The sequence below is a fragment of the Eurytemora carolleeae genome, unplaced genomic scaffold, assembly GCF_000591075.1.
Source record: "Eurytemora carolleeae unplaced genomic scaffold, Eaff_2.0 scaffold18, whole genome shotgun sequence".
NCBI classification, from domain to species: domain Eukaryota; kingdom Metazoa; phylum Arthropoda; class Copepoda; order Calanoida; family Temoridae; genus Eurytemora; species Eurytemora carolleeae.
In genome coordinates, this window is record NW_019396537.1 from 1 (window position 1) to 21,974 (window position 21,974).

Here is a 21,974-nt window from a genome sequence, read left to right on the forward strand (position 1 = left end):
GAACTAACCAGAGTGAGAAGCAGTTGGTTTTTTTATTTGAAATAAAACGTGTTTTGGTCTATAATTCAACACTCCTGAAAATTACGGATTTGCTTATCTTTTACTTTTTCATTCAAAACTTATATGCCGACAAAAAAGTATTTTAGAAAAAAGGTTAAAAAATTATGTATAAGGGGTTAAATTGTTGTCGAAAGTCGCAGCTTTCTGAAATATTGACAGAACCGTTAAATCCACGTGCCCCCTGAAAGTGTACTAAGCAGTTTTGAACATAAACTGATAAAGCAATTTGTATTTCTCATGCAGAATGTCTTCATTTATTTCTTGTTCTGATTCAGCTGTATTATATTTGTTCCATTATTTTACTCTGTTAAACTTAATTTAGTAAAATTTAAAAATTATCTACATAAATCTGAAAAAGTTTCACTAAGGTCCTTCATGAAGTACAGTGATGACCAAAAAATTCTGGAATAAGAAGATGACTTTTGAGCAATAGTTAAGTGTATTTGATAATTTTACAAAAAAATAGGTTTAAAATACACTTATCAAATCACTGTTAAGTGATATTTGTGTGTTAACACTGTACAATTACTATTTCCCAGGCTGTTAGACTTTTTAAAGTTAAAACTTGACTCCAAAAGTCGTCTTCCAATTCCGGAGTTTTCTGATAATCACTGTATATGACATTTGAAAATATTCAAGCCCGTGTTCATGACATTTTAAAAATCATTAACAATTGACATTTTGAAATTAAACTTTTAAATTTTTTCTAGATTCACTAATGTCTGATAGACATCAATAAATTATTCAGCATCACTTTTAAAAGATGACACAGTAAAGAAGACTGAAAAAAGGTGTTCGCCAAAAAATGAAAGAGGGTTTTATGGGCTGATTTTTAATTTAATTTTATATCCAAGGATGTAATGCAAGGAAAGTTATTTAAGAAGTGTACGCATCTTTTGTACTGCCGTGTACTGTTTATGGGCGGTAATGTAAACAGAGACGGATGTTACAGCCTGACAAATGGGATCCATCTTTCACATAAAAAAATCAATGAAATATTCTGGTCATCGGAAACTATTATGTGAATTATCAAAATTATCAAATTTAATGCTTTTAATCTATTCGGATACCAAACGAACACTGATGCATCTATAGATTACAAATAGTTTGACTCTATTTCAGAATTTGAATTCCTTCTCATCCTCTCAATTGCATGAGAGGGAACTTTAGTAAACATACACTGGCTTTCTATGCCAAGCTCTATAGCCTTCTCAAGTATCATGCGTTCTTCGTTATTCATTAGTCGATCAAATTCCTGGATCGTACATTTATAATCATGGTAGGCTAGCCGGGCACGCTGAATATCTGTTTGGGCAGATAGGTTTAGGTATCCAATTCTGCGTAGATCTTCAGATCCATGATCATTAGCAGTTTGCAGTAGATTCTGTTCTTCGGCCACTATGCTGCTTAAATGTACGTTCATAGCCTCGCACTCTTGAGCTAATATTTCAAGTTTGCTGATGCTCTTTTTCAGAACCTGTGGTAATTGTGATAACTCTAATCGGTCAGTTACACCATGGTCCAAAGTAATGTCGGGTACATCAAGATAAAATCTTGTAAAACCCAATCCTGATATCGAAGGGTTGTTTAAATCGGATAGTGAACTAGAACGTTTTCTTCTTTTTTCTTGTTTAGGCGAAGAAAGAATACCAAACTTTCTGAAGACCAGTTTATGTTTGAATTTGTTCTCCTTGGGGTTTCCAGAGAGTTCATCAAACCCTGCTCCTGATTCCAATTTTGTCTCAGTTTCATTTTGTTTTGCACGGAAAAATTCATCAAATATCTTGAAGTCTTCATCTTCGTCTTTATCAAAGCAGTGATGACTTCTGGACAGCCCAAACCTATGATCATCTATGCTAGATTGAAATATTCTTGATGATATGCATGAGGATTCAGATGTAGATCGTTTTCTTGTCCGTCCATTCTGAACTTTTATTAATGGAGATAAACTATGGACTGAAGAGGCATTTGATAAGACAGGGACATATTTTCCCGATCTAGAGAGAGAAGGACTATTTAGATCAGATAACGAACTAGAGAGTTTCCTATCATTTTCATGTTTAGGTCTAGATAGAGTACCTCGAGTACCCAACTTCCTGAGGCATCTTGGACTTTGCTGGATAAGTTTCTGTTTGAAGTTGTTAAACTTGTTCTCCTTGGGGATCCCAGCAAATTCTTCAATCCCTACTGCTGATTTTGATTTTGTTACAGTTTCCTCAAAATTAGCTACATCCTTGAAGTCATCCTTCACAGTCAAGTTAGAATGACTTCTGGATAATTCAACTCTGTGATCACCTAGGTTAGATTTGTATATCCTAGATGAAATTCCTGAAGATTCAGATGTTGATCGTTTTCTTGTCCTTTCATTCCGAATTTTCATCAAAGGAGATCTAAAAAGATAACATTAGACGAGCTCGGCACTGGAAAACTCTGGTTCATTTGCTTTACCGTCCCGATTCTAAGCAGTGAAAGCAAGCATTGTACAGTAAACATACAGCCTGTAAGTCAGTAATCCGGGACGGTACACCAAATGAATCGACTCTGGGAGATTTATGTGTCAGCCTTTAAAGTTTGTTTATTAAAACTAAAAATATTTCTCGTACCTTAACACATACTTGCCAAGGATGAGTTGACGTGTTGAATCTAGATTCTCTGTCATATTGCTAGAGGAGAAGCAAAGTATAGTTTTACAGCTGAAAGTGCACTAATAACTGATCTAAATTTGGAACCCGGTGCACCTGTAAATACCGCTGTTATTTGAAGGTTTTGTCAAATTCAATGTATCTAATTATAATTTATATAATCACATAAATCAAACTTCAAAACATATCAAACATAACACTAAAAATATTAAATAGAATTTGGTTTTTAATTTAAAAAGTGAATTAATTGTAAAATTGAGTAAACCCTATTATAGAAAGATACCTGTTTTAATTTTGTTGCATTATAATTATTTTAATTTATGTCATTATATATAATACTTGACCCTCAGAACTAGATAAACCAGTTTTAAAGGGAATGTTTCCCTATTTTAAAACACACATAATACATAATACACATAATACATTTTCAAAATAAACTAACAAAAATAAACCATCAACCTTTATTACTTAGAAATCTATGCCGAGTCCTACTACTCCTATTCTTACCGCTGATAAGGATGTTCCCACAAAAAGTTGGGCCCGATCGGTTCAACTGTTTTGACGTTTATTGGATACAAACAAACAAACAAAGATACAAGCAAAGTATATATAAAAATTAGAAGGAATTTATTATTAATTATTCTAGTCGATCAGTAACAGTTCACTATAAAAAATAAACATTTTAATGTCAATTTGAAATTATTAAACATTCTGGCACTTTGAGCATTAGATTTGGCTAACTTTGATTTGGCTATATATTTTATAGTGTGTTTCTAATATATATTTTATAGTGTGTTTCTAATATATATTTTATAGATGTGTTTCTAATATCTATTTTATAGTGTGTTTCTAATATATATTTTATAGATGTGTTTCTAATATATATTTTATAGATGTGTTTCTAATATATATTTTATAGTGTGTTTCTAATATATATTTTATAGTGTGTTTCTAATATATATTTTATAGNTAATCATTTAATTAAAAAACTAAATATCTACAACATTCCATTATCAGAAAGTGAAGAATACGACATTTGATGAATTCTTTCGATGTATTCTTTATTAAGGGTTTCACTGTATATAATATACTAAAGCTTCTAATGCTGGATTTTAACTATATCACGTTATAAAAATAATGTTGCGGATATTTTTTAACGGTATTGCAAATCCTTTGCGCTTGCTTCCGCAAAAATCTGGAATTCTGCGCAAAAGTTTGTAAGCAAGCAAATTTGCGCATTTTTGGGCGAAAATTTGTTTTCACTTAAGGAAACTTTTATTTGAAATCAGTTCCTTTAATAAATAGCTGAGTGAAAAAAAACCTGCTGATTATTTTTAAATCAAGAAACTTGTCCGGATTTATAAAGTATTACTCCTTTATTAAAATTTACATTCAATTATAAATGATGGTGGGAAGGCACATGGAACCCGTTTCTCGCCCGCGCAGACCGCAAATGACGTCACAAAGTCAACTTCTCGGCTATATTCTTGCATTTAATATGTTTTAAAACATAGTTTTAAAATTTTAGGTGATGCCATGTTGTTTTATTGCTAGAAATATTCATAAAAGTTATAATGATACAGACCAAAATGTGCAACTATTTATATATTGATTTAATAAATATGTTTTATACAGGGTGTCCCCGGCCATAGATATGGGAATTTAGCAAAGAACGTATGTGTGCCTCGCCTATTTTTCGTCCAGATCGCGTAGACGGGGCGGATACAGGGGGGGGGCCGGGGGGGGGCATTCGCCCCCCCTGTCAGATTCAGAGAGGGGCATAGCCCCCCCCCTGAGATTTCGAATTTTTTGTTCCTATTTTCAGAATACCTTCTCAATCATGCTTAAGGGAAAGAAACCTTAGTGCAAAACAGGAAAAAAATCTGTCTTAATAAACTATAATGTGTGAAAAGTTAAAAATCTAGTTTTTTAGTCTTTAGTCATTAATTTGGACTCTATTTGAGTCTTTCAAAAATTAATATTTTTAATGTAGTGAACGTTCACTTAATGGCATTGATTTGCTTTAGGAATTGTCAAAAAAAAATTTCTGAATTATTCAATGCTTACTCCACCTTCATTAGATGTTCTTCTACAAAATAAAAATCAAAACTGTCAAAAGCTGAGTTTTCGACGTCATTTCATGATTTCAGTAGTAGCCGACAAAAAAAACAGGTGTGTGGCGCCTTCCTTACCTTACTGGATCCAGTTTTTTTAATAAAAGATAAAGTTTAATGAGCTTGTTGTTGAGCTTAATGATTACGGTTAAACACTGTATTCGACTAGGGAGGGTGTGCAGGTACGCCACGAGCCCCGTGAAATGATCTCCAAGCCTCTGGATTTGCAGATGAGTATTTAAGATGACCTGGCGTTCCGACTTTTTTGTAATAGTTCCGTTCCGTTCTAGAACGAGGGCCTTCAGCTAAATCGTTCCGTTCTTGTTCCTTTTTTTATCGTTCTGTTCTTGTTCCGTTCTGAGTAGAAGAACTGTCTTCCCGTTCCGTTCTTGGCGTTCTTAGTTGAAGAACGGTTGTTCTGTTCTTAATCAAGAACGTTTCCATCTGCGTTCCGTTCTTATTAAGGAACAATTCCATCCAAGACAAAAGTTTTATAAAAAAGAGTTGGTTAAAAAGTAAAAAAATTACGATTTTTCAATAAAAAGTTCCTCACTGCCGTGAATAATACTTTAAATTTTATATTTTAAATTTAGGGTTAAAAGAAAAAGCTTAGATAATTTCTGGGCTGAGCAATGTACAATTTTGTGAGAGGGGGGGGGAGGGGCGGGATCGTTAGGATATGTCCTAATATCCTTAATATGTACGATATACAGAAGTTAAACTGAAACTTGCTCTGTTGTCTGATTGTTGTCAGTTTAGCAGAGACCGCTGTCACGTTAAATAAGGCCCGGGTGTTATATTTGGTCCGGGTGAGTGTTACATGTAAAATCCATGTACAAAATTGATAGGAGGGGGAAGGGAACATTCCTGATTTAAAATGCGTTCCCAACTTAGAACAAGTTCTTGATAAAGAATGCGTAAACGATTTTAACCGTTCTTTTCAAGCAATTACCGTTCCGTTCCGTTCTTTTACTAATTGTTCCAATATTTTTAAGAATGCGTTCTAAGCGTTCGTTTTTTTTCGTAATGATGGGATCGTTCTTGATTGATTCATTTGTTCTTGGAAAGAACGACCGTTCCACCAGGAACGCGCCCAGGGCGCCTATCTAACGTGTCGGTCAATTTAGATACTCATATGTGAATATGAAGGCTTAAAGACTATTTTGTGAGGCTCATGGCTGCCTTGCATCCCCTCCCTCATTGGAACAATAGAAATTGATCGAGGATATGTTGAACTTACTGTAGGTATAGAATAACTTATTTTGTCAAACAATGTAACTGTAATTAAAAAAAAAGAATTTTATTTCAAGGCTGGTGCCAAAACAGATCGCAAATTGTAAGTCGTAAAAGTATAAAAATTACCAATCCTTAGGAGTTAGGACTAGTGTAACCATCCCCAACTTCCTCCCCCTGCTCCAGCCGCCTTATCTAGATACTCTAGCTTTCCAAATACGATAAGGATGTGTTGATAAGACAGGATCACAGGATATAAAAGGAGAGGGTATCCTTTCAAATATAACATGGTGACAGCTTTAATTTAATCAATATTGCTTAAGTAAATGCATTTTGATTTGGTACGCCAATATTCTAGTATGATTCAAGTTTTACATCAATAACATATTGTATTATGTGGTTTTAAGTCTGGTTTGCCATATACAACCAGAATTAAAACCAAGGGGCCATGTAACCATCCCCAACTTCCTCCCCCTGCTCCAGCCGCCTTATCTAGATACTCTTTGGCTAGATGGCCCAATTTTGAATTTTCTCCTTTGTTTTTATACGAATCTAATTAGACAAGTCTTCTGGGTTTTGGATTCTTGGAACTACTTGGAAAATTCTAGAAAATAAAGTTTCAAATGGAAAAGGACTTTTTTCCAATACTTTTCATTTTTAGGCATTTTGCCACGCCCACAGAACTATTTAGTGCCAAATGTTAAATAATTTTCAGGACTTTTGTCGCAGGACTATTTTGTGCCAAATGTTAGAACATTTTTAGAACTTTTGCCACAAGACTATTTAGTGCCAAATGTTAGACCATTTTTAGGACTTTTGCCACAGGACTATTTAGTGCCAAATGTTAGACCATTTTTAGGACTTTTGCCACAGGACTATTTAGTGCTAAATTTTTTAGCGGATTTGTTTTCCTAATAAGAATAAATGTAACGAGTAACACTATAAATAACCTGATATTAACATTAAAAAATATAATTAAAAAGTATGATAAATACCCCCTACAATTCCTTACCCCTTTTCAATATTAATATTTAACATTTGTAGGATATTAATGGATGTATGTTCATGACCTAGTTTCTCGGCATGGCATTTAAACAAAATATTTTACCATCGTGCAGGGCAAAATAGTACTTCATTTTTTTTTAAATGTACTTTTTACTTACAAATTTGTTTGTAAATTTCTCTTTAATAAATATTATATGAAAAGTTCTACGAGTGTATTTTAATCAGTGAGACAAGATGAATGGCCTTGAATAATTTAACTACCTTTTTAACAGATAAAAAAAATGGCGGAAATAATTGTTTTGAAAAATAAAAGTACCCTGTATGCAAGTGAAAGACACTCAGCTAGGCCTATTTTTAATAAACACGCATATTGGTAAAAAGAAAGGAAGGGGGGGGGGCGGGGTGAATAAAAAGAGTGAATAATTATCACTAAATAAATTATTTCTCTATTAAAGGGGGCTTTGACATAATTCAAAACAAATTCCATGACATGAAATTTTTTTACCTTTCAAAAGTCACATCTAGATTTCAGTGTTCAGCGTTTAATATCGTGTTTCTGAACCTTTTGAGCTCTTGGGTAAAACAATTACGCTTTTTCATATAAATCAATGAAACAAGAGCGTTCAGTTCTAATTTGTTTGTTTCTAGGATTTCTAGGGCTTTGAAAAAGTATATATTAAAGTAAAATGAAATGAAAGAGAAAAAAAAACATTAGAACATAGCAAAGTCGATTTGGTATTGCAAACCTCTGTTAAAATAACGGACCAATATGTATCAAAATAATTACTTAACTAAATAATTACTTCAGTGGCACTTTGCCCATACGCTAATCCAACAATTAAGAACTTTTGCGCACAATTTGACCTCAGCTGAACATTTTAGAATGAGATATCCTTAATCCCGATTACTTAATCTGAGTATCCAATGGACACACTTTTGATTTTCTTCTTAAACCATTCATTCTTGGATAAAGTAGAGAAAAATCAAAAACCAGTTTTTTTAATTACAGAGTTCCTCCCGTTTCTTTATATCGATCTTAAATGGCGCGCAAAATTTCAAATTTATCGGCTTCATATACGCGACTCTGATTGGTTGAATTTTATACACTTTTTAGGATACAAGTACAAGATTAGGTTAGTCTCGATATTAAGAAAAAGAGAGGATCAATCATTAATCTCGATATCCACCATTATAATGTTTTCAGCTCAGGTAAACATAAATTTTTCGTTTTTTCTTCTGCACTTTTATGTCGGCGGATGCAATTAAATGTAAAAAAAAAATAAGAAAACCCTGCAAGTTCAAAGATTGTTGAATTATAGATCAAAGCGAAACTGAATTCAAATTGAAGAAATCGAACGCATCTGGCCCAAGTTTGTCCAAGGTGCCCAGACCTCCTAGCATCTACCAAAATTTACATTGTTGAGTTCGGTTTAGGGCTGTAATTCCAGTGAACGTAAAAATGTTCGCAAAAAAGGCGAAAATTTTCGGTCGCATTTTGAAAACTTCTTCGCGACATTTTGCATTTTTTTGCGAAAATAAATGAAGCAAAAACAAAGCGAAATTTTCCGACAATTTTTTCGCAAAAATGTTATAATATTTTCGCGAAGTGCGAAAATTTCGCGAAAATGCGAAAACATTTTCGCGAAATGCTTTTGTGAAAACTATGAGTTTATAGCTGCAACAATTAATTGCTCAGAAGAACTTGTGTCATATTTATTATGTCATATATATAATTTCTCTTCCTTTACTTTAATAAGTGTTTGTTGAAGAGAATTTGATTTCATTAGCTATCTTTTTAAGTTTCTGCCTGTCCGTCAACAATACATACGTTCAATTTTCGCATTATTTTTTCCCGAAATTTTTTTCATTATTTTTGTCGCATGCGAAAATGAAGCGAAATGTTCGCGAAAAATGCGAAGTTTTCGCGAAACGATTTTTCCTTTTCGCTGGAACCCTAATACTACCAAGTGTCGTCGGATAAAAACATTTGAATTATTATTAATTTATATATTTAAATATATTTAAATATTTTATATATTTAAATATTTCTACAAAAACAATAATTTCCTACAGAAAAAAAAGAAAGACAAATTATTTGAGAAAGTTGATCTTTTTATAAATTTCGATGATAAAAAAGTCTTCCCATTTAAAGTTGACTGCACTCTTCTCAGGATAAAAATAACGTGCAAAAATTTATGTAATCTATATATAAATTTGGCTTGTCTGTCTGTTTGTTTGTCTGTCTGTTTGTATCCAATAAACGTCAAAACGGCTGAACCGATCGGGCCCAAATTTGTTGTGGGACATCTAGGGACCCCAGGGAAGGTTTATGAATGATTGAAATTTCAAATATTTGTCTCCATCAAAATTCGATCGTCATTAAATTTTGAAAATTTTGAAAATCCGCGAAATTTTTGTGAAAATCCGCGAATTATTTTTGTTTTGTTTTACGATGTACACAAAGAGAACATGTTCACAATTAATTTAGAAGATGGGCGCGAAGCGCCCTCTAAAGCTAGTTTATTTTAAAATTATGAACACATACTTAGAAATAATGTTTCAACGTTTACGTTCAGACGGTGTCCAGTGAAGTACCTCAAATTGGAAATAAGCAGGATTAAAATAAACATGTCCAGGGCTACAAAAAAAGAATAGGTGAGTCAGCGAAGGGCAAATGCCATGTCCCACTTTAAAGTTGGTGCATAGTTTTTAAAGAATTCTGGATCTCTGTGGATCTTAAAGTGAAATGGTTTTAACCTTGAATTTGTTCTACTTTAGGAAGTTTTTTTTTTATTCTCTTGAAATTAGGATTTTGAAATGCAATGTTTGTTGCATGACCAAGGATTTCGAAGGTTAAGAGCAATCGGTGCTTTAAGAATCACGAAATCAATGATTTAAAAAATAATCTTGTCAGAAATCAAGGTCTTTATTCATAAACAATTTTTCGTCTACTTTGTTTTACACATTTTAGAAAAAATAATGATTTTCTATAAATAAAATTGCATCTTAAAAGACCTTATCAAATCTACGGAGTTTAGATTTTATTTTCTTCAAGTCGCTGTTGTAAAATTGTGCAAATGTTTAAAAGAAGATATAAGTAGTTCTGTTAATCGTATTGGATCCTTATCAAACAAAATACAATAAACTTACAAGATTATTTCAAAATTTGCTTTTAATAAACTTTAAAACATCTCTTTATCCTGAACAAAAATAAATTGGAAACGAAACGAACTTTAATGCACTATATTTTTTTTGCATTGTTTTTGGATCATACATATATTTGACATAGATAATAGATAGGCAAATATATTTGACATAGATAATAGATAGGCAAATATATTTGACATAGATAATAGATAGAAAAATATTTGACCCAGATAATAGATAGGAAAATATATTTGACATAGATAATATATAGGAAAATAAATTTGACATAGATAATAGATAGGAAAATATATTTGACACAGATAATAGATAGGAATATATATTTGACATAGATAATAGATAGGAAAATATTTGACATAGATAATAGACAGGAAAATAATTTTTCACAATTTATTATTTTTAATTTTATAAATTGGATATAGTTGGTAGAAAAAAGTTCTAATTTCATTATTCTTGTCATCGTTTCTCTCCTTCTTCCTTTAAATCTTTTTCTTGTGTTGACTGTCCCCGATAGGGAAATATTCAGATTAACAAATTTAGAAAACATTCCCTTTTCTTACGATAGCTTAGTATAACAAAATCCTTGAAAAAGAACCAACTGAACCAACTGAACCATCTAAACCAGCTGAACCAACTGAACCAACTGAACCAACTGAACCAACTGAACCAACTGAACCAACTGAACCAACTGAACCAACTGAACCAGCTGAACCAACTGAACGAAGGCACATCTCTAGATTTAAGCCTAAAGAAAGTAAACTAATATAAGGGCACACAATTTTAAGATGGAGTCTTCTGAAAGCCAGAAATTACCTTGAAAGTTTAAAAACCTAATAAAAAGGCTGCCCAGCAGAAATATAAACATAAGCACTTGTTTAGTTAAAAATATAGGAATGATGTAAGTGTAACCTAAACAATCAATTTTAAACTACTGCTATGTATATTGCAAAATTATAAGAGTGTCCAAAATTATCAAATCCTAGTTAATTGCTCTGTGTATAATAAGTTTTAATTTAAGAAAATATCGCAAAAAGAAACATCTGAAACATTGCAGCAAAGTCTTATCTTTAGAGATAATCCTTTAAAGCTGCAAACTATTTTTTTAGTTAAAGGGTGTTTTCGCGAGAAAATGAAAGGGGTATAGGCTTAAGTTGAAAGGTATTCGATGGTGATCGCTACTAATTTTACTTCTATCTGTTGCGTCTATAAGAAGAAAATGGTTAAACACGGCTAATACCGAAATGCGTATACAAATCAGAAAGTTTCAGTATTCGTCTCCGATCGTAAAAAAATCAATTCAATTCCAAACAAATCATTCAGATATGACAATCTATTTTCATCGAATTTTACTCGGCGCATTTGTATATAGTTGATATTTCATAATATTTTTTTCATTTTTCGCAAAACTTCCTTTAAAAGAAAGAAAATTAATGAAAAGTGAAGAATAGATTGAATGAATTAGAAAAAAAAAATGATTGAATGAATTAGAAAAAAATGATTAAATGAATTAGAAAAAATGATTGAATGAAATAGAAAAAAAATGATTAAATGAATTAGAAAAAATGATTGAATGAAATAGAAAAAAAATGATTAAATGAATTGGAAAAAATGATTGAATGAAATAGAAAAAAAATGATTAAATGAATTAGAAAAAATGATTGAATGAAATAGAAAAAAAATGATTGAATAAATTAGAAAAAAATGATTGAATTGGATTAGAAAAAAATGATTAAATAAATTAGAAAAAAATGATTAAATGAATTAGAAAATGAATTAGAAAAAAATGATTGAATTGGATTAGAAAAAAATGATTGAATTGGATAAGAAAAAAATGATTGAATGAATTGGAAAAAAGAATGATTAAATGGCTAAAGATGAAAAATAATAGAATAATTGAGCACATGAATATGTTAATGGACGTGTAAAATGAAAAAAAATTAAGATTAGAGAATAGAATTATTGAACAAATAAAATTGGAAGACTTGAATTATTGAAGAAAAAAATTAAAATTGGATAATAGAATAAAATAATTAACAAGAGAATGAATAAGGAGAATAGAACGAATGCTAGAAAAAGAAAAGAATAAATGAATGAATAGAGTGAGAAAATAAATATTGTAGAATATGATAAATGAGAGAATGAATATGGAAGAATAAGATGAATGGGAGAATAGAAGAATAGAATGATTGAAAGAATGAATACGTAAGAAGAGAATGAATGAAATGAATGAAGATTCAGAATATAATGAATGAAAGAATGAATATGGGAGAAAAGGATGAATAAGAGAATGAATATGGGAGAATAGAATGAATGAGAGAATACATATGGGAGAATATAGAATGAATGAAGATTGTGAATAGTATGAATGAGTAAATTAAGATTGAGGATAAAAATTAATGAGAGAATGAATATGGGACTGGAGAATTAAAAGAAAAAATTAAAGAAGGAGGATTGGAGGATTAAAGAATAGAATGATTGAAAATGAAGATGAGAATTATAAAATGGAATATGATGAATAGAAAAATGAAGATTGAGAATAGAATGAATGTTAAAAAGAGAATCAAAAGATTGAAGGAGAGAATGAATACGGGGATATGAAAATAGAATGAATAAGAGAATAATGATGAAAACGAAATACAGACTGAAGTTGGGAGGATGAATATAGGAGAATATAGTGAATGAGAAAACATATGTGGAAGAATGTAATGAACAGAAGAATGAATATCGGAGAATAGGATGAATTATAGAATAAAGAAATGATAGAATAGAAAGAATGGATGAGTAGATGAAGGTTAAGATGGATAAGCAGATAAGAATGAATTAATGAGAGAAATATGATCAAAATATATGGATAAGAGGGAGTAGATCCGAATATATGGATGAGAGGGAGTAGATCAGAATATATGGATGAGAGGGAGTAGATCAGAATATATGGATGAGAGGGAGTAGAGGAGAATATATGGATGACAGGGAGTAGATCCGAATATATGGATGAGAGAGAGTAGATCAGAATATATGGATGAGAGGGAGTAGATCAGAATATATGGATGAGAGGGAGTAGAGGAGAATATATGGATGAGAGGGAGTAGATAAGAATATCTGGATTAGAGGGAGTAGATCAGAGTATACGGATGAGAAGGAGTAGAGCAGAATATATGGATGAGAGGGAGTAGATCAGAATATATGGATGAGAGGGAGTAGATCAGAATATATGGATGAGAGGGAGTTAATTAGAATATATGGATGAGAGGGAGTAGATCAAAATATATGGATGAGAGGGAGTAGAGGAGAATATATGGATGAGAGGGAGTAGATGAGAATATATGGAAGAGAGGGAGTAGATACGAATATATTGATGAGAGGGAGTAAATCAGAATATATAGATGAGAGGGAGTAGATCAGAATATATGAATGAGAGGGAGTAAATCAGATTATATGGATGAGAGGGAGTAGAGCAGAATATATGGATATGGATATGGATGAATTAGTGAATAGTTGGAACACTTTAACGTAAAGGAAAGCTTGAACGTAGTATTCTACTATAGCGTGGTATATAGATTAGTCAGCTACAGACCTTGAAATATATATGCCAGACCTTACTGTATTTATTTATCTATCTATCCTCTAGAATCTAGGATGGGAGGATTGTTAGAGGAACTGGAGAGTGGAGATGTATTTATAATTAAAGGATTGAAGTAAATATTCAGTTGGACAGCGTATACCGAAGCTAAAGGTACACTGTTAAAAAACTTGTTGTTCCTAATATTGAACTCACCGAGAGCAAATTAGAAATTACAAACTTTTTGTTCGAAATTACGATCAGAATGTCAGAATTATAAAAATTTGTGAGATTTTTCTTACAGTCTGTTAATAATTTTGATAAAAATTTCATAATTTAAAAAATTCTCAATAGGTTTTCCTGAAACATAAAGTTAAACAGTTCAACTAAAGAACTGTAGAATAGGAAGACGACATTGAAACAATAATTAAGTGTATTTGATGTTGTTACAAAGAAAAAGCTTTCATAGTAGTTATTAATCCACTTAAGAAGTGAATTGGGCCTGTTTGTTTACACTGCACACTTGATGTGCCTTATGTTCATCGGACTATCTAAAGTCATAACTTGAGTAAAAAGGTCGATTTCCTATTCCAGAGTTTTCTGTTTATAACTGTATCATTGTTTATATGTAGACTTAATTCTTTATCAAATCATACGAAAATTATCTATAGAAACTGATAACTCACCAACCCTAACATCTAGCTTGTTTTCCCAATGGCGTAGAATTCAATTTTTTAAACTTTGACAATTTGATTGATTCAGTCATCAACAGTGACAAATCGACTTAAATCAGTGATCAAGTGACATTACAACTAAGAGTTGCAAAGATATAGGGTTAAAAAAAATCAGATTTTGTGGCTAAAAAATTAATTTAACCTTTAAAATCTTTAATATTATTTAAATCTTTAAGATTTAGTCCAATTCCAATTATAATTTTTCTAATAAGTTTTGACGTATCTAAATTGAGATCAAGATCAATCTACAAGTGGTAAAAACAAAATATATTTCAGATCTAATAAAATCATTTCAAATTCAAATATTTATATTTAATTCAACAAAAATACTTTTATGTATTTAATTAAAAATAATTTTCTAGAAATGAATTCTCACCATTTTTCTTTACCAAACAGAACAGAAGAGACACTCCTTATAGAAGCAAACAAGGAAACCAGCCAAAGATTTTTTTTTACCTAATATATTTATATTAGTTCAAAATTCTAAGCTTGATTTATATTCATATATTTATAAATTTTTAATTTATATTTTTTCATTTTGAAAATTTGGGGTTATTTGTCATCTGCAGAAAATGAATGAGACTTATGGAGGCAATGAGTCATTAATCAATCAGGTAACCCACCTCAATCAGGTAAATTCAACAGACTTGATGAAAGGTGGAAAAAAGACTTCAGAAGTATCAACATCTAAAGAAAAACCAACCCAGAAAGTGGAATATCAGAAGATGCAGATTTCTCATCCAATGATTCAAACTGGAGATGAGGCTCTGGAGACATTGACATCTGATGGACAGCAATCAAATGATGGAGAACATCAAATGGTGAATATGAATTTGATTGAAATGAAATCAGTTAACACTGAACATGAAAAGATGCAAATGCGTTCCCCCATTCCAAAAAATTTAAATGCAACTCGGGTGCAAAGTGGCTACAAAACATCTTCTTTTGACATATATGAAGTGCAACAAATATCAGGACATAAAAAGGTTCAGGAACAAATATCAGGAAACCAGAAGATTCAGAAACAAAAATTAGGACACCAGAAGATTCAGGGACCAGTATCAGGACACCAGATGGTTCAGGAGCAAAAGGTTATTATCTCCATGAATGATGAGAATACTGAAATGAAGACGTCTACATGGAAAAACCAATCCCTCCAAATTGAGGATTCCAGGAATTCAAGGTAATGAATAATTAAAATTTAGAAGTGTTGCCATATACTCAAATTTGTAATTCCTATATGTTCGCAACCTGATTGTGTAAACCATTGATATTTTAAACTTAGGACTCTCAGACCAACAGAATTCATAATTTAACATCATATCCCATAGTTAGAAAATCAGAGTTTGTGGCTCAGTTTCTTTTGACTTAACTGTAAATCATTGCTTCAAATTAATATCTAAATTCATTACTCTGAATCCTTTCAGGCATTTAAATGATCTTTTCCACAGCATCCAGGCATCAAATGTTGAACCTATGTCAAAAATTGCTCTTCGTTCCCTACAAATCTCTAGCATTAGTTCTTTGGACAACATTGAAATGGATAACTTGGAAATAGCCGAAGGCTTTTTGCAAGAAAATCAACTTGAACTGGTTTCTGAAAATCACTCTGAAAACAGTATGTTAAACAACAATGGACAAAGTCCCATCAACCGCAATGATAACAAGAAACCAAGTATAGTCAAACCCGCTCAGAATATCAAACCCACTGAGAACATCAAACCCACTGAGAACATCAAACCCACTGAGAACATCAAACCCTCTGAGAACATCAAGCCATCTAAGAACATCAAACCCACTGAGAACATCAAATCCTCTGAGAACATCAAGCCATCTAAGAACATCAAACCTGCTGAGAACATCAACCCTGCTGAGAACATCAAACCCGCTCAGAATATCAAACCCACTGAGAATATCAAACCAACTGAGAGCATCAAACCAACTGAGAGCATCAAACCAACTGAGAGCATCAAACTCTCTGAGAACATCAAACCCTCTCAGAACATCAAACCTGCTGAGAACATCAACCCTGCTGAGAACATTAAACCTGCTGAGAACATCAACCCTGCTGAGAACATCAAACCCGCTGAAACCATCGAACCCTCTGAAAACATCAAACCTTCTAAAAACATCAAGCCCTCTAAAAACATCATGCCTGTTGAAACACAAACATTAGAAAACATGATCCCAACCAATCTTGCAAAGTCAGCACCAGCTGTTAATACAACTGCTACAGTTACAGAAAAGAATATCGAATATCTTAAACCTCTGAAACAATTTGTAAAGGGAAAGGAAGTCCAGCCACTGAAAAAGAATTTTACCTCCACCGCTGAAGTCAAGACATCTGCAAAGCCTGGTAAAGAAGTCAATAACAATGCTACTAGGAAACTCTCTTACTATCCTGACAATGCTTCTAATCAACCTAGCCACAACAAAACTAACAGAAATCTACCAAATTCAAACATCATTCCAAAACAGAATGAGACTGATGAAAGGGAAAGAGTTGACAGAAATGCCGATATTTGGAAAGAATCAAAACAGAAGGAAAAAGAGTTAGATGATGTTTCGAAGATGATCAAGAAAAATGTCTCACAAATTACACACAACAACAAGGAATAATAACCAAATTAACACAACTAACTTTAAAAAGACTGTACATGTAATTTCAAGTGACCCTCTATACAAAGATTGCCATGCCCATTTCACAATTGCACCCTTAAAAGCTTTGTCTGATCAATTCTGAGCTAAAAATCAATGCTTATAATATTTAAAACTAAATATGTTCAATTGTAAGTTCTCTTCATTTCCACTACAGGAAAAAATATAGGAATTATCGGGCATTGCCATCTTTGCTTGTAGGGTCACTTAAAATTATTCTTACAGAAAAAAGCATTGATAATATAGTATTGTATTTTCAATTTTATAATTTAAAACGAAAATATTAAAAATCATTGGTTTTTATCACAGCCTGAAGTTGATTCTCAAAACAGATCAAAGGCTGGCCATGTTTATGTAAATCACATGGATTCAACAATTTACATAAATAACAGGGATATTCAAAACACTAAAACTCAGCTTTCATTTAATATTCAATGATTTTGGACAGATAAATTGATTAAAAAATGTTGCATTATTTTGGAATTGACAAATTCATAATCAAAATTAGCTTTGTCATAAGATTAAACATTGATTGCTTACATGGAAAAATGTTCGATAAACTATTATATATGATAAGTTAATGAAAATGCACCAAATGCTTCTGCAAAGTAAGGTTTAAAAACTGATTCTAATGTTTGGAATATGAATTTTTAGGATTGAACAGAACAATATCAATGAAGGGAAATCATTAACAGTGTAAGTAGAACAACTATATTTATGCTTTAAACAGTTTGGATCTAAGCTAAAAGAATTTATTATTAAGATTTTTGAGCATGTGCCTGATGGGTATATTTGCTGGATTATGCTGGATCTACAGATTCGTTGTGAAACCTGCACCCAAAAAATATGATGAGGAATTTGGTGCTCCAGGTTTATCACAGGTTGGACCATTTATATCACTGTAAACTCTAGTTCATTACATGTGCTGGGCCGAATCCACAGACTAGATATTTATAGACACTCACCCAAATCATCTCCCAAAATTTGGGGCAAAATCTGAAGGGATTTGTTTTAAACTTTGTTTTTGGCATATATTTAGTAGGCATTTTGCCGGCATACACATCAATACTAAATAATCTGAGAGATAGAAAGCTGTTTTTCCCCTAAAATGTAAACAAAAAATATGAAAGTAAAATAAGGAAGCACTGGAAAAATAACTTGTTTTCTTAATATACATACAAAACTACCCCAATATTTCTAAAATTGTACAGTTTAGCCCAGCTTGCCTGCTGTACTCAGTACACTGAGCTCGAAATTCAAAGAGTTTCGTTGTGCAAAACTTCCGAGTTAGTTTTCTTTTTGGGGTCTGAACATTTGTGTAGATTTTGAGTTAAGAGATTCAAAAAGAATGGAGAATATAAACAAAATGAAAAAAATATTTCATTACAAAAATATTGATATTTACAAAACTGGTTTTATACCCTGCCCTGGGCTCTGAACTTCTATCAATATATACTATGGCCGAATCTCAACTTGACAAGGCAAGCAGTACAGTACAAAGAGACTATATGAGGCAAAATGGGACGGTACGCCAAATGAGTGATCACCATCTAGTGAAATTTATGTGAAATGTCAATCAAAAACAAATGCTCAAATGCAAATTGAATTCTAATGAAATTCTAAATGATAATCTGCAGCTGGGCACATCCCAGCAAAGTCTAAATGCTTTAGAGCACAATTCCTCTTAAATGTCCAAAGAATATTCTATTGGTTTGTTCCTTATAATGTTTAAAACTGAGCTTTTCCTAAGATACCCTAGCAATAATTCTACATAACTATGCGAATTATCTACCATATTCAAGACTAAGTTAGTCACTCAGTCTGAGTTCATTGTAACAGAAAGTTTATTGAAACTGCGCAGTTCCTTGAGTCACTGAACCAGGGTAGTGAACCCATCTAATTAAACTATGTCAGGGAATCCCTGACAGAAGATAAGGTTAAATATAACTAAATTACTACTCTTTCCTGAACTAGCCTAAAAGGATTTAATAATAAATCATGCAATTGTACAGCTGATTAAATTCTCTTCCTGTCAACTGAAGGACGATTTATTTTAGCAAAGTCAGGGTTTAGTAAGCAGGACAATCTACACAACTATGCAAATTTCATATCACTTGATGAAATCATTCAAACTTTTCAGTGTCATCAATACACAATAAAGTGTTTGTAATGGAAATTTGTATAGCTTCAGTATTACAAGGAATATATGCCAAAACCTTCCCGTCCTGTGTGCAGAACTTCATTCTTAATAATGAATTAGGTGAAATTACTGGAGCTATTGATAATTTTTATCCGATTATTTTAGTTAAGAACTAACATATTCCATTATTCCTTTTTATATAGATTAATCTTGTTTTCATTGTGTTTAGATTGTTGTGGGTTCTGAGCAACATAACATCCAACAGTCCTATTCTCCTTTACAATCTGTAGTCAGCCAACCATCCTACTATACATCTCAACCATCTCTTCATTTACAAAGAAAGCTTGGCAACTGTGGGCTAGAGATGGGATCAACTTTAATCTCAGGTAACTTGTTGATCATAATTTTGAATAGTTTATTTTTAGCCTAGAATACAAATTCCAAGATTTCAATTCTGTCAAAAGTTAAACCTTGCTTTTTTAAAACTTTGCAAAATTTCCTGCAAAATGATCTCCAAAAACATCTGTTTTTGGGTCATTTTAGTTCGTTTTTGCCTTTATTTTTGGTGAGGGTCAAAATTTTGCATTATGTAAGAAAGGCACATGTTTAGAAAAAACTATTTCATTTGTTACAGTATGCCAAATTGGTACACTTTTTATATGTTTGTATGACATGTTGTTTTTGATCTGCGTAGCATTCATCAAGAACAGTAAACTTCAGTACTCAGACAATATGATCCCCATTTACAAAATTTTAAAATGTCCATTTGAGAAAATTCACTACACTTTCCTTTTGTACTTCTCAAAAGGAGAACTCCACCGAAAATGGATAATCCTCCTCAATCTCTTCTTGTGGAGTCTACCAGAAAAACGGAATTCCTCAAAAATTCCTTTTCAGAAAAGCTCCACAGTTAGTCCCCAAGAGAAGTACTCCTTTTTTTCAACCAAACATGTATGATCATCTTAATTTCCTCCTCTTATAGAGTCTACTAGAAGAGGAATTTCTTGAGAATTTCTTTTATTGACATCAAAAACTTTTGATTTTTTTTCTTAAACTTCCCTTTATTTAGGAGTGAATGAGATGACAGGCAGAAAAATAGATTATTTAGAAGATATTATTGGAGTGCCTAGGAAACGAAGCTTGGAAAAACAATCCTCCAGAACTGCGTAAAACAAGAAAAATTTAAGTAAATATATGCACAAAATTCTAAAATCATCAATGAAAATAAATTCAAAATTAACAATTGTAAGATGATGAGTATATATAAAATTATCTGTGATTTATTGTAACATATATTTCTATCAATTTCTAGTGATAAAAAATATTGGGAAATGATTTTTAAGTGTTGAAAGGTTGTGTAACTTTACTGGAATGAAAATGCACCCCACCCTTCTTAACATTCCAAGGTTTATTTTTCAACTTTTTGTTATTGTCATAAATATTAATAATTCATTTATATTTACTTCTACATATATTATTACTGTACCATGAACAAACAAACATGTAGTTTGAAGGACTTTAAGCGTTATTTCAAATGAACTTCCATTTAAAGATGGGCCTTCCTGATTCACACAGGTTCTCTTTACTGATCAAGGATGACCGACTTTTCCTAATTTGTCAAAAGAAACGCCTGTATTTGTTGAACACTTTGTTGGCGATTTGATTTTCATTTAAGAGATATTTTTTTTTTCTCTTAAAGTGGCAGAACATGAATTTTTACATTCAAATTTTTTAAAATTGCATGAAATATGTAAACGCTTACAGCCTCTTTAAGAACTTATATTTATGTAGTTTGTTTTTTTTCTTTTTATTTACTCCTATTTGTTCTATTTACTTTTATTTGATATCAAAGCAATAAAATGTAACTTTTCAAGGATTTTTTTTAGCAGAGCTGGCTTTCATTTCTTAAAAATACTTTCTGAAGAAGTGAAGTGAGTTTTTAATTTCTGAAGAAGTGGAACACACTTTTATCTTATCCTTTTTAAAAAATGAAATAGTGATTTTCCAGAAAAAACTTAGCAGAGGGGTCCATTTTGTAGGGCCCTTTGTATGCATTATGGTTTAAATGATGCTCTTCAATTGGCCATTTTGTATGTTTAGATGTACAGATTCGCCGATTTTTCTTATAGGACACAGACAGACAGACGAAAAAATAGACAAGAAAAATTGATTGTCTTCAGAGACAATTAAGTAACTTTTCATACAACTAATAGGGGAATTCATGGGTTGTTAATGTTACACAAAATGTATGATAAAGGTTTAATACATAATAAAAAATTCACTGAGACATACCAGTTTTTCTTAGGATTAAATCTATATATAAATTTAGCTTGTCTGTCTGTTTGTTTGTGTCCAATAAACGTCAAAACGGCTGAACAGACTGGGCCCAAATTTTGTGTGGGACCTCAAGTAACCCCAAGGAAGGTTAAAGAATGATCAAAATTTTAATTTCTTTAAAATTTTTGTAAAATTTTTAAAATGCGCGAAAAAAAATTACGAAATCCTCAAACTTATTTTGTTTTTGTTTTATACTTTACAAAGAGAAGATGCTTACATATAAAGCCACAATTATGAGTTGAAATAGAAGATGGGTGCGAAGCGTCCTATAAGTCTAGTTTATTAAAAATTGTATTCTCCAAAAGTCTGACTTTTTACACTATGCAA

At 31.8% G+C, this 21,974-nt stretch overlaps 2 protein-coding genes across 6 annotated transcripts; one reads left to right on the plus strand and one right to left on the minus strand.

Annotated features, from left to right (window-relative positions):
• Positions 1 to 1,151: 1,151 nt before the first annotated feature.
• On the minus strand, positions 1,152 to 2,791 carry LOC111705083 (uncharacterized). Of its 2 annotated transcripts, none has more exons than XM_023477519.1 (2): positions 2,676 to 2,791; positions 1,152 to 2,450 (listed from the first exon to the last, which is right to left on the minus strand). In XM_023477519.1, the coding sequence occupies exons 1-2, from the start codon at positions 2,717 to 2,719 to the stop codon at positions 1,157 to 1,159; spliced, it is 1,338 nt and encodes a 445-aa protein (XP_023333287.1). In that variant the 5' UTR covers positions 2,720 to 2,791; the 3' UTR covers positions 1,152 to 1,156. The 2 variants fall into 2 exon arrangements, with proteins under 2 accessions (XP_023333287.1, XP_023333286.1); XM_023477518.1 differs by having other exon boundaries at positions 2,664 to 2,791.
• A 6,824-nt stretch (positions 2,792 to 9,615) lies between these two features.
• On the plus strand, positions 9,616 to 21,180 carry LOC111705090 (hybrid signal transduction histidine kinase A). 4 transcript variants are annotated; one of them, XM_023477533.1, is made up of 10 exons: positions 9,616 to 9,709; positions 13,848 to 13,952; positions 14,875 to 14,942; positions 15,082 to 15,695; positions 15,940 to 17,125; positions 17,480 to 17,562; positions 17,825 to 17,866; positions 17,934 to 18,051; positions 19,540 to 19,696; positions 20,380 to 21,180. In XM_023477533.1, exons 3-10 carry the CDS (start codon positions 14,877 to 14,879, stop codon positions 20,478 to 20,480), a joined length of 2,367 nt encoding a protein of 788 aa, XP_023333301.1. In that variant the 5' UTR covers positions 9,616 to 9,709; positions 13,848 to 13,952; positions 14,875 to 14,876; the 3' UTR covers positions 20,481 to 21,180. The 4 variants fall into 4 exon arrangements, with proteins under 4 accessions (XP_023333301.1, XP_023333303.1, XP_023333300.1 ...); XM_023477535.1 differs by lacking the exon at positions 9,616 to 9,709 and having other exon boundaries at positions 13,770 to 13,952; positions 15,082 to 15,686; XM_023477532.1 differs by lacking the exon at positions 9,616 to 9,709 and having other exon boundaries at positions 13,771 to 13,952.
• The last annotated feature ends 794 nt before the right edge of the window (positions 21,181 to 21,974 follow it).